This window comes from Delphinapterus leucas, chromosome 17 (genome assembly GCF_059928025.1).
Source record: "Delphinapterus leucas isolate spDelLeu-1000000601 "Yukka" chromosome 17, BTC_Dleu_Yukka2, whole genome shotgun sequence".
NCBI lineage: Eukaryota > Metazoa > Chordata > Mammalia > Artiodactyla > Monodontidae > Delphinapterus > Delphinapterus leucas.
In genome coordinates, this window is record NC_143145.1 from 15,935,535 (window position 1) to 15,949,069 (window position 13,535).

At 39.5% G+C, this 13,535-nt stretch overlaps 1 protein-coding gene across 2 annotated transcripts in view; it reads left to right on the top strand.

Annotated features, from left to right (window-relative positions):
- ATAD2 (ATPase family AAA domain containing 2) overlaps positions 1-13,535 on the top strand; it is a 72,814-nt gene that overhangs the window by 27,704 nt on the left and 31,575 nt on the right. For both annotated transcript variants that reach the window (XM_022554018.3, XM_022554019.3), the window contains exons 8-11: positions 2,842-2,959; positions 10,155-10,262; positions 12,806-12,914; positions 13,152-13,267. In XM_022554018.3, coding sequence (XP_022409726.2) covers positions 2,842-2,959; positions 10,155-10,262; positions 12,806-12,914; positions 13,152-13,267 — 451 coding nt within the window. The remainder of the gene's footprint in view (positions 1-2,841; positions 2,960-10,154; positions 10,263-12,805; positions 12,915-13,151; positions 13,268-13,535) is intronic.

Below are 13,535 nucleotides of genomic sequence, written 5' to 3' on the forward strand. Positions count from 1 at the left end.
TTTTAATATGTTTTCTTTGTATTTAATTTTTGACAGTTGGATTAATATGTGTCTTGGCGTGTTTCTCCTTGGATTTATCCTGTATGAGACTCTCTGTGCTTCCTGGACTTGATTAACTATTTCCTTTCCCATATTAGGGAAGTTTTCAACTATAATCTCTTCAAATATTTTCTCAGTCCCTTTCTTTTTCTCTTCTTCTTCTGGAACCCCTATAATTCGAATGTTGGTGCGTTTAATGTTGTCCCAGAGGTCTCTGAGACTGTCCTCGGTTCGTTTCATTCTTTTTTCTTTATTCTGCTCTGCAGTAGTTATTTCCACTATTTTATCTTCCAGGTCACTTATCCGTTCTTCTGCCTCAGTTATTCTGCTATTGATCCCATCTAGAGTCTTTTTCATTTCATTTATTGTGTTGTTCATCGTTGTTTGTTTCATCTTTAGTTCTTCTAGGTCCTTGTTAAATGTTTCTTGCATTTTGTCTATTCTATTTCCAAGATTTTGGATCATCTTTACTATCATTATTCTGAATTCTTTTTCAGGTAGACTGCCTATTTCCTCTTCATTTGTTAGGTCTGGTGGGTTTTTATCTTGCTCCTTCATCTGCTGTGTGTTTTTCTGTCTTCTCATTTTGCTTAAGTTACTGTGTTTGGGGTCTCCTTTTTGCAGGCTGCAGGTTCGTAATTCCCGCTGTTTTTGGTGTCTGTCCCCAGTGGCTAAGGTTGGTTCAGTGGGTTGTGTAGTCTTCCTGGTGGAGGGGACTAGTGCCTGTGTTCTGGTGGATGAGGCTGGATCTTGTCTTTCTGGTGGGCAGGTCCACGTCTGGTGGTGTGTTTTGGGGTGTCTGTGGACTTATTATGATTTTAGGCAGCCTCTCTGCTAATGGGTGGGGTTGTGTTCCTGTCTTGCTAGTTGTTTGGCATAGGGCGTCCTGCACTGTAGCTTGCTGGTCGTTGAGTGGAGCTGGGTCTTGGCGTTGAGATGGAGATCTCTGGGAGATTTCCGCCGTTTGATATTATGTGGAGCTGGTAGGTCTCTTGTGGACCAGTGTCCTGAAGTTGGCTGTCCCACCTCAGAGGCACAGCACTGAATCCTGGCTGCAGCACCAAGAGCCTTTCATCCACACGGCTCAGAATAAAAGGGAGAAAAAGTAGAAAGAAAGAATTAGTAGAAGTAGAAAGAAAGAAAGAAAGGAGGGAGGGAGGGAGGAAGGAAGGAAGGAGGGAAGGAAGGAAAAAAGAGAGAAAGAAGATAAAGTAAAATAAAATAAAGTAAGATAAAATATAATAAAGTTATTAAAATAATTATTAAGAGAAAAAAAGAAAAAAAATTAAAACAACAACAAACGGACGGATAGAACCCTAGGACAAATGGTGGAAGCAAAGCTATACAGACAGAATCTCACATAGAAGCATACACATACACACTCACAAAAAAAGGAAAAGGGGAAAAAAATCATAAATCTTGCTCTCAAAGTCCACCTCGTCAATTTGGGATGATCGTTGTCTATTCATGTATTCCACAGATGCAGGGTACATCAAGTTGATTGTGGAGCTTTAATCCGCTGCTTCTGAGGCTGCTGGGAGAGATTTCCCTTTCTCTTCTTTGTTCTCACATCTCCCAGGGGCTCAGCTTTGGATTTGGCCCCACCTCTGCGTGTAGGTCCCCGGAGGGCGTCTGTTCTTCGCTTAGACAGGATGGGGTCAAAGGAGCCGCTGATTCAGGGGCTCCGGCTCACCCAGGCCGGAGGTGGGGGGAGGGGCACGGAGTGTGGGGCGAGCCTGCGACGGCAGAGGCCGGCGTGACGTTGCACCAGCCTGAGGCGCGCCGTGCGCGTTCTCCCAGGGGAGTTGTCCCTGGTTACCGGGAACCTGGCAGTGGCGGGCTGCACAGGCTCTCCGGAAGTGGCGTGTGGATAGTGACCTGTGATCGCACAAAGGTTTCTTGGTGACGGCAGCAGCGGCCTTAGCGACTGAGGCCCTTTTAGCCGCGGCTCACGCCCGCCTCTGGAGCTCATTTTAGTAGCACCCTGAATCCCCTCTCCTAGCGAATAAGGATACAAAGAAGGAAGAAAGTCTCTTACCTCTTCGGCAGGTCCAGACTTTTCCCTGGACTCCCTCCCGGCCAGCCGTGGCGCACTAACCCACGGCTGGCTGTGTTCATGCCGCGAACCCCAGTCCTCCCCCGGCGCTCCGGCCGAAGCCGGAGCCTCAGCTCCCAGCCCCGCCCGCCCAGGCTGGGGAGCAGACAAGCTTCTCGGGCTGGTGAGTGCCGGTCGGCACCGATCCTCTGTGCGGGAATCTCTCCGCTTTGCCCCCCGCACCCCTGTTACTGGGGGTTTCTTGCCTTTTGGGAGGTCTGAGGTCTTCTGCCAGCGTTCAGTAGGTGTTCTGTAGGAGTTGTGCCACATGTAGATGTATTTCTGGTGTATCTGTGGGGAGAAAGGTGATCTCCGCGTTTTACTCTTCCGCCATCTTCCCAGAAGCCCTGTACTTTATTTTATAAGTTAGTATAAATAGGATCGCTTTTGATTTATGTTAAAGTTGCACCTCAATACATCTGAGCGTATATATGCAAAGCTGATAATCAGCTATTATGCATCAGTATAATCATAATGGCTGTTTATGGCCAGTGTGTGTTTTGGTTAGTTGTTGTCTATGCTACACATATATATTCAACAGCAACGTTGCAGGCGTAAACGATTTAAAACATGAACAGTAAAATATTCTACAGTAGATATGTACTAGTATTTTCATGGAAAGTAGCATCATTGTAAATATTTAGGTGAAGAGCAAAATTGTCTTTATACATATTTATATGTCACATACATATAATTTTTTTTTTTAGAACCTCGTCATCAGAGAAAGCCCAACATATTTTATAGTGGCCCAGCTTCTCCCAAAAGACCAAGATATCGATTATCTTCTGCGGGACCAAGAAGTCCTTATTGTAAACGAATGAACAGGTTTGGTTCTGAAATAGTGACTGATTTATGACAACATAGTTGTCTGTATGTTAAGGTAGGATTGTAGAGTCTTAGGATTAGGTGTATCAGGATAGAATTCTAGAATTGTATATTTGGGAGAGTTAGCTCTATGCCTTTGGTGTTCTAATCCCCACTACCACTGACTAGTTTTTGGTTTTGCTTCCACTGATAGGAATTGTTAACAACTACCATGGTAAGGTAGTTTATTCCACTGTTCCACACTAATAATAGAGAGCTACCTTTGCTTCAGTGTTTACTGTATTCCTGGCTTGGTGTTAAGCATTTTACATAGATTGTTTCATTTAATTTTCACATTAAGTTAGAGTATAGGTTTAGTCTTCTCTTCACATACTGTCCTAGATATATTTTCTTACCATGACAAATTCTAAGTTACATAGCTTCTAGACTTATGACTGTGACCATCCATTTTTGGATATATTTTTCAAATTTGCTCTTCTTACATACTGGGAAACATTAATTTTCTATGACTATTCAAATTATTTGTGGGTTTCTTTTCCTTCTACATCCTAACACTTGTTGCCTGTCTGTCATACTTAAGTCTAAAGAGGTAATTCTTGTTATTTCTTCATTCTCCTGAGTAATAACAGATTTTCTGATGCATTAGAATTTTCTGGGTAATAGTAGCATTATAGTAGTTCATGAATGAGAAAGCTTATAGGTTGAAGCCTAAAAAGGCAGAAAAAAATGACACTCATGTGGGGAATGGTGCTTTTTTCCTAGTATTATTAATGTGCTCAGAAGTAAGACTGAAGTCTTATGAGACTTCAGCTATTCGAACAGTTTTTAGAAGCCTCCTCATAGAAGCAGACTATATCTGATCATGTTTTGGCCATGGAAGGCAACACCTCTATAGGTACTGAAAAATTTCTCTCTTCTAGGACAAATATGAACCCAGGGTCTTTTAATTTGATGTTCAGAGTCTCAAAATCACAAGTGTACGGTCTAGATTTCTTGTTTCATCATCCCTTTTCACACAACCAGAGCCCAGAAGCATAGAGAATCAGAAAGACAACCTGTCAGGGCTGCCCAAGATAAACTGCACTTGAAAAGAGGCCAGTCACAACTACTGAAGCCTGCGTGCCTAGAGCCCGTGCTCCACAACAGGAGAAGCCACCTCAGTGAGAAGCCTGCGCACTGCAACAAAGAGTAGCCCCCGCTCGCCGCAACTAGAGAAAGCCTGTGCGCAGCAACGAAGACCCAATGCAGCCAAAAATAATAAATAAATTTTTAAATAAATAAATAAATAATAAAATAAAATAGGTAACCAACAAGGACCTGTATAGCACAGGGAACTATACTCAATATCTTGTAATAACCTATAAGGGAAAAGAATCTGAAAAAGAATATATACATATTCTTACATATATATGTATGTATAACTGAATCGTTGTGCTGTACACCTGAAACTAACAGAACATTGTAAATCAACTATACTTCAATAAAAAAAAAAAAGTTAAACACACACACAAAAAAAGAAAAGAGGCCAGGGACTTTTGTGATGGTCCAGTGGGTAAGACTCAGCGCTCCCAGTTCCGGGGGCCCGGGTTCGATAGCTGGTCAGGGAACTAGATCCCACATGCGTGCTGCGATTAAGAAGTCCACGTGCCACAACAAAGATCCTGCGTGCCACAACTAAGACCCAGTGCAGCCAAAATAAGTTAATAAACATTAAAAAAAAAAAAGGAGGCTATGCTGTCAGTACTTTTCATAGGCCCCATAGGATATTGTTAAAGACCAATATTTTGATAGTGTAATTTAATGATCTTCAGAAAATGAGAGTACGGTGTAGTGCTCCCTGGAGTCCCCATCAAGCATAGGGCCCAGGGCAGCTGTCTTGGTTGACTGACTCACAAAACAGGCCTATGTTTGATCCCACAGAAGCGAGAGGCTGGCAGTTACTTTGAAATTTAATTTCTTTTCCCATATTTAATGTGTTTATATTTCTGGAATTAACATGCTTGTTGATTGACTTACCTCTGTAATCACCACCTACGATATATCTTGCAGTAGGGAGGAATTTTTTTTGCCTCTTTGGTGCTTGAGTTCCCATATTTGGTTCACAGGGTATACTCTTTCTCTGTGGAGAGTGTCTCATGTCATTGCATAGCTCCTTGTGTACAGGATTTTTTCCCCCTGCTATTATTTAACAAATGTTTGAGTACTACTATGTGCCAAGCACTATGGATATAAAAATGACTTAAGTCAGAATTCCTGCCCTTGGATCTCGGACTAGTAGAGGATTCTGACTCATTTAAACTATGAACCAAGAGGTTTAATCTGTACCCTGAGTCACATTATTTGACTTAATTACCTTGGTGTTGGTTTTGATAATTCCCTTTAGACTTTTTCTTTTTGATAACAACTTTATTGTGATATAATTCACATGCCATATAGTTCGCCCATTTAAAGTATACAATTCAATGGTTTTTATTCACTGAGTTGTGCAACTATCACCACAATTTTGTTTTATTTTTTTAATATTAATTTTATTTATTTATTTATTTTGGCTGCACCAGGTCTTAGTTGTGGCACGCGGGATCTTTGTTGCAGCATGTGGAATCTTTTAGTTGCAGCATGTGGACTTCTTAGTTGTGGCATGCAAACTCTTAGTTGCGGCATGCATGTGGGATCTAGTTCCCCTACTAGGGATCAAACCTGGGCCCCTTGCATTGGGAGAGTGGAATCTTACCCACTGGACCACCAGGGAAATCCCAACCACCACAATTTTAGAACATTTTTCTTGCCTCAAAAAGTAACCCTGGGGACTTCCTTGGTGGTCCAGTGGTTAAGACTCAGCTCTCCCAATGTAAGGGGTACAGGTTCCATCCCTGACCAGGGAACTGAGATCCCGTACATGCATGGTGTGATCAAAAAAAAGAAAAAAGAAATGTAACCCTGTACTCTTGAGTTATCACTCGCCAATGCTTCCAGCCCTAACCTACCACTGTTCTACTTTCTGTCCGTATAGATTCTGGGTATTTCATATAAGTGGAATTCTTTGTGACTGGCTTCTTTTGCTTGGTATAACATTTTCAAGGTTCATCCGCATTGTAGGATGTATTAGTACTTCATTCCTTTTTATTGCCAAATAAGATTCCATTGTATAAATATACTATACTTCATTTATCCCTTTATTTGTTGATGGGCATTTGGGTTGATTCTACTTTTTGGCTATTATGAGTAATGCTATTATGAACATTCATGTACAACTTTTTGTGTGAACAAATGTTTTCATTTCTCTTGGGTATATACCTAAAAGTGGAATTGCTAGATCAAATGCTAACTATATTTAATGTTTTGAGGAATTGCCAGATTGTCTTTCCAAAATGGCTGCTGCACTTTACATTTCCACAAGCAATGTACTAGAGTTCCAATTTCTCTACACCTTTACTAACACTTGTTATTACCTGATCTTTTGAATGTAGCCCTTTAAACCTTTTTTTTTTTTTCAATTTCTTCACCATGGTGGAGTTAACATCTCATTCCTTCTAACAACTTTAATGGTAGTCATTTGGCTTATTAGTCTTCTTACTTTTTCTTGAAGAGACCAGCTTCTGTTTATCATTTATATCCTACTTAGGCAGGGAAAGAAAGCACACATCCAAAGAGTTGTTTGAACATTGCTCTTAGTGAAACTTGCAGCCACAATGTAGGATTTTTGAAGGGTCTTTGGCGTACTTACATAGCAGAACTTCAGAAATGCTGCCTTTAAGTAGGATTTTCTTTCTTCCTTGTGATTGCTAACCTCTAGTCATCTAAGGTTTACTCTTTAGCTTCAGTTTGGAGTTTCTGGAACAAGCCTAGCCCCTTTAAACAAGAAGGTAACATAAATAGCACAATTGCTTCACCGGTATTACAAAGTACACGTTACTGGTTGTCAAGGAACTAGAACTGGCAACTCTAGACACTCTGGTTAGGTTCAAAGTGCTGGTTCAGTGCTGTCTGTGCCAAATTTTTCAAAAGTTATTAGTAAAATGGAAAAAGGAAAAAGTGAATGTGGGTATATGTATTTAGAATTTTTTTTAAAAACTGAAATAATGGCCTTTTTACAGTGTAATTTTGAAGAACTAGGACTGCCTAGGTTGTGAGTTCAGCTCTACCACTTATTAATGACCTTTTCCAAGTTATTTATCCTCTTCATGCTTTAGTTTTTTGATCTGTAGAATGGAGACAGTAGCACCTATCTCATAGTATTGTGCAAATTAGGTGAGTTAATACCTATAAAATGTTTAAAATAGTATCTGGCACATGTTAAGTTCTGTATGCGTTTGTAACTATAATGTTCAAAAATAATCCCTACTTTGCACATCAGATGTTGGAAACTTTCTCAGTCCACAAGGTTTTGTTGTTTGCTTATAACTTTATTGGTTTATGAAATAAACAACTGGAGATCATCAATGTGGTAGTGTACAGAAGGTGGATTTTTTTTTAAATAGACAAAGGTTTTGAATTATACAGAATTGACTAATTCTGATATTTTAAGCAAGTTCTTTAAACTATGAGCCACGTTGGCCCCGACTGTATAATGAGCCTACTAATATGTACTTGTCCAGTTTTAATTAAGTTTGATAATATGTCAACCACCTGGTACAAGAAACACTTAGTAAATGTTAGTCCTTTTTATTAATTGTTAGTCTTAATTATGTGAATACCTACTGAATTCACACACAATTATGTATATTACAAAATTATAAGTAAGATTCTATTATAATATTAATGATAGTATTAAATAAGTTAGTCTTGCATATAAAACTGCAGACTTGTACTCGGTGGTTTTACAGGCAGATCACAAATATGATCTTTGGACGTGTTTGAATGGGTAGATGGTGAAGGATTATTTTCTCACTTATATCTGTTTCCACAACCCCTTATCAAAACCCTGGGGCTGCTTTATATTTCAGAATTCAGATTTGGGGGAGCGATTTACAAAGAAAACATACAACATATATAATGGGCAATATTAACATTTGTAGGTGTGTCTGGGCCAGCACTGTATAATCAGATATATTAATTTTATAGTAAAATGTATGAATAACCATAGTAAGCAGGACAAATAGAGATTTTGAATTGCCTTTATGACATTTCAAGTCATGTTTTGCTGCTAAGTGAATAATGGAAAAAGTTGCTTTCAGAGGTTTTTTTTAGGTATAAGATTCTGGACCTCAATTTCTCGGATAATAGATTGTGAACCTTTTATATTTTTGGACATACCTACTTAACTATGATTGTACTCTGACTCAGGAAATGCTCTAGACCCTGAGCCAATAGAATGATTAAAGGTTTTCCCAGCCAGATTCTGTTTTTATTCTGTGGGTCTTTGCAACTGTCCAAAGGCAGAAGTGATTTTAAAACTTTTTGAGTATTTGCAGCACTCAGCATTGTATTTTTGTTTTGAATTTTATTTATTTTTTTATACAGCAGGTTCTTATTAGTTTCTATTTTATACATATTAGTGTATATATGTCAACCCCAATCTCCCAATTCATCCCACCACCACCACCCCACCCGCCATTTTCCCCCCTTGATGTCCATAAGTTTGTTCCCTACACCTGTGTCTCTATTTCTGACTTGCAAACAGGTTCATCTGTACCATTTTTCTAGATTCCACATATATCAGCATCGTATTCAATACTACCAACCAGCCTACGATTTTGATTATTTTTATCTTTTTTTTTTTTTTTTTTTTTGCGGTACGCGGGCCTCTCACTATTGCGGCCTCTCCCGTTGCGGAGCACAGGCTCCGGACGTGCAGGCTCAGCGGCCATGGCTCACGGGCCCAGCCGCTCTGCGGCATGTGGGATCTTCCCGGACCGGGGCACGAACCCGTGTCCCCTGCATCGGCAGGCGGAGTCTCAACCACTGCACCACCAGGGAAGCCCTATTTTTATCTTTTTTTTTCAAATTAATTTATTTTTGGCTGTGTTGGGTCTTCGTTGCTGCGCACGGGCTTGCTCTAGTTGTGGTGAGTGGGGGCTACTCCTCGTTGCGGTGCGTGGGCTTCTCATTGCGGTGGCTTCTCTTGTTCCGGATCACAGGCTCTAGGCGCGTGGGCTTCAGGGGTTGTGGCTCGCGGACTCTAGAGCGCAGGCTCAGTAGTTGTGGGGCAGAGGCTTAGTTGCTTCACGGCATGTGGGATCTTCCCGGACCAGGGCTCGAACCCGTGTCCCCTGCATTGGCAGGCGGATTCTTTTTTTTTAAAATTTATTTATTTATTTTATTTTTGGCTGTGTTGGGTCTTCATTTCTGTGCGAGGGCTTTCTCTAGTTGTGGCAAGCGGGGGCCTCTCACTATCATGGCCTCTCGTCGCGGAGCACAGGCTCCAGACGCGCAGGCTCAGTAGCTGTGGCTCACGGGCCTAGTTGCTCCGTGGCATGTGGGATCTTCCCAGACCAGGGCTCGAACCCGTGTCCCCTGCATTAGCAGGCAGGTTCTCAACCACTGCACCACCAGGGAAGCCCCCTGGCAGGCGGATTCTTAACCACTGTGCCACCAGGGAAGTCTTTTTTTTTTTTTTTTTTAAAGTGGGAAAATTGAGGCTTATATGGGTTGAGTTAAGTCATCCACATTTACACAACTGTTAAATGGCAGGTGTGAATTTAGAGTTGAGGATATACTATAGATAAAAGACCATCTCATTTCTCACAGTTTGTTAGCATTTTTTAACCCTTCTTGATCCCCTTTGGTTTACATAAAATTCTCTTGTTCTCCTTTTAAGGTTGTTTGACATTTCAAAATAGGTGATTCCCTTCCAAGTGTAAATTATATGTAGTATAATGTTGAAAATACTTTCTAAAATTACAGTCACAAAGATTCTAAAACCCTCTTTATCCCGCCTTTCTCTTTGAGGGTAACTGATTTATATCAAGACTAAGAATGAGAAGTCACCCTGCCTGGACCATGTTTTGTCTTAATGAACGTTTGATTGTCAGCTCTACCACAGCCTCCTATCTTTTTTTCCCTTTTCAGTTGTCTAAGTCTTTTATTCCCTTCAAAAGATTCAACCAACAAAGCTTACTTCATTGATTCAGCAAATGTATTAATTTTATGATAAACATTTTTGGATTATTAGGTATTTCTAATGTTTGCATCCCGTAAGATGCCCTCTTTCTCCTGCCTTCCTCCATCATGATTTCAGTTTTCCTCTTTACTTTAGGCGAAGGCATGCAATCCACAGTAGCGACTCTACTTCATCGTCCTCTTCTGAAGATGAACAACACTTTGAGAGGCGAAGAAAAAAGAGCCGCAGTAGACCTATCAACAGGTTAGTGCATGTTGATTCCTTTAAAGCTACCAGCTTTTTTTTTTTTAAGTGGAAAGAAAGATGAATAATTTGGGAATAGGTGCAGCTTGGCTGAATTAAAAAATTATATGCCAGGTTAATATATAAACCAGGATGCCATATTGTTTGAAATATCTGCTGTTGAAACTAATAACAGGTTAGAACGTATGTTTTCTTGTAAAACCAAAATGGTGCTTGGTAAGCACTGACTTGAGGAAATAACTTTTTTTTTCATTGAAAATATATTTTTTCCATGTATAATGATAATAAATTCTTATTGTAGAACTCTTAAGGAAAACTGAAAGGTTAACTCATTTCACAACTCCTCGTAGTGTAAGTTCACATGTAATAAATCAACTCATTTGATTTTCACAATAATTATAGAAACGGCAAGGATTATTCCCATTTTACAAACATGGGTGGGTAAATGAAAAATGCAGTGCCTGGATTCTAATATAATATTCTTAGGGTAGAAGACAATGCTTGTTAAAGCAATTGGGTCATAATAATTGAAGGGGCATGCAAATCAGTCATTCTTTTTATCCTAAGTTCTACGCTTTTTTTTTTTTTATCATGTTAGCTCTGCCCCATTCAATATGGTGGCTGCTAGCCACATGCGGCTATTGAGCACTTCAAATGTAGCTCATCTGAATTGAGATATACTATCAGTTTTTGTAAAAAATGCATTCTTGGATTTCAAAGACTTAGTACAAAAAAGAGAATGTAAAATACCTTATTTATTTATTTTTGGCTGCCTTGGGTCTTGGTTGCTGTGCGTGGGCTTTCTCTAGTTGCGGTGAGTGGGGGCTACTCTTCGTTGTGGTGCGTGAGCTTCTCATTGCGGTGGCTTCTCTTGTTGCGGAGCACGGGCTCTAGGCCCGTGGGCTTCAGTAGTTGTGGCACGCAGGCTCAGTAGTTGTGGCTCACGGACTCTAGAGCGCAGGCTCAGTAGTTGTGGCGCACAGGCTTAGTTGCTCTGCAGCATGTGGCATCTTTCCGGACCAGGGCTCAAACCCGTGTCCTCTGCATTGGCAGGCGGATTCTTAACCACTGCACCACCAGGGAAGTCCAATACCTTAATTTTTTAAATATTGATTTTGCATGATGAAATGATAATATTTTGGATATATTGGGATATATAAAATACATTATTAAAATTAATTTTACTCTGTTTAGTGTGGTTAATAGAAAATTTTAAATTACATTTTTGGCTTGCATTTCGTATCTATTGGACAGCAATGAGATCATTCAAAAGTTATGTACTTTGCCTTCATTTCATAAAAATGTGCATCTAACCTTATGGCTTTTTTTTTTTTTAATTTATTTGGTTGCCCTGGGTCTTAGCTGTGGCAGGTGGGCTGCTTAGTTGTGGCTCCCCGGCTCCTTAGTTGCAGCACGTTGGCCCCGTAGTTGCGGCTCCAGGGCTCCTTAGTTGTGGCTCACGGGCTCCTTAGTTGTGACATGCGAACTCTTAGTTGCGGCATGCACGTGGGTGTGGGATCGGACCCAGGCCCCCTGCATTGGGAGCACGGAGTCCCATCCACTGCGCCACCAGGGCAGTCCCAATCCTATGGTTTTTATTATTATGCAGTTCTATTAAGAATTGTTTAAGAAATATCTTTTTAAAAGCCACAGCTGAAAACTTTTCCATCTTAGACTTTACAGTATAAATTCCTCGTGGAGTTTGAGACTAGCAAGAATTGTCACTTGGGGTGAGCATGGTGTGCTTTTACTTGTGTTCAGTTGGAGCAGGCATTTTTTGCTTAGGCATTCTGCTACAAGTATCTTAACTTTTAACATAAGTGTTTTCATTCTTCCAGCTATAAAACAAGCAGGTTTTTCTAGGTATATTTTTTGTAACCTACCATAACTGTTTCTGAAAGTAATTAGGAAAGTAGTGATTCATTCTTGCTTGAAAGGATTGATATGGATCCAGGTGCTGGTAGACTGAGTATTTTGCTGAGAGGTATAGAAGCAGAGTTGTTGCAGATCTGGAGACATGCTGCTTGTATATGATTCCTAGATTTGCCACTTCCTAGTTGCGTGATCTTGGACATTACAGTTAACCTTTCTGTGCCTAGGTTTTCTTTTAAAATTGGGGAAATAATAATACCTACTTCATAAGAATATTGTGAGGATTTAATGAATTTATACATGTAAATCACCTAAACTAAAACAGTGTTTGGCAAATGGTAAACTCTCTGTAGGTCAGACAAGATTATTATAATGTATATTGATACTTTCTGAATTCTCAACCATGAATTACTTTATGTTGCTGTGGTATCTTGAAAACTGGTATTTTCATTTGATTGTATATCTTTAATAATAAAGGTTCAGATATAAATATTTCTAACACTTAAGTTCTCAACCTCTAAAGAAAATGAGGAACTTGAAACACATAATCTCATGATTTCCCCATTTGAAATTTTTTAAATTCTTAAGAAAAATGTATATATTCTAACATGGAATTTGGGGAAGGAAAGGGGGTTGATGAATGGGTTTTTTTTTAAATCTTTTTAAAATAGGTGCCTTCCACTAAATTTTCGGAAAGATGAATTAAAAGGAACTTATAAAGATGGAATGAAAATTGGAGGAAGCCTTGCTGATGTTGATCTAATGCAACTAGATTCTTCAGTAAGTACAGTCTGAAATGTTATTTTTTGCTTCAGTTCAAAGTTAAAAAAGAAATCAATTGTTTTATCAGAAATTTTAATCTTTATAGATTCTTTTCTTTCTTCTTTTAATCTTTAGGCCACAACTAAGATCCTGTTACTCAGTTGACTGTGTGTGGCTTGGGTAGTTTGGGAATGGAGTAAGATTTTAATTTTGATTCCAAATTTAAGAATGTCAATGTTTCCCTTCCGTTACCAGGTGCGATTTGATAGTGTTGGTGGCTTGTCTAATCATATTGCGGCTCTAAAAGAGATGGTGGTGTTTCCACTACTTTATCCAGAAGTCTTTGAAAAATTCAAAATTCAACCTCCAAGGTAATTTAATTATACATTTTATTTTAGCCAAAATCTGAGCTATGCTATGTCCAGAAAGATAATGCTTCTCTGTTGAAAATTTTCAGGCCTACAGTAATTTGTTATACTTGCCCTGCAACATCCTGGGTGTTTCGAATATTTTACTTTCTTAATGTTTAACATGAAAAATGGTTTCAAAATTGATTCTCCATTAAAAAAAAATTGTTTTCCATGGCTTTTCATACATTTAGTAGAATTCCTCTCATACATACTCTTTACTTTTTTTCTT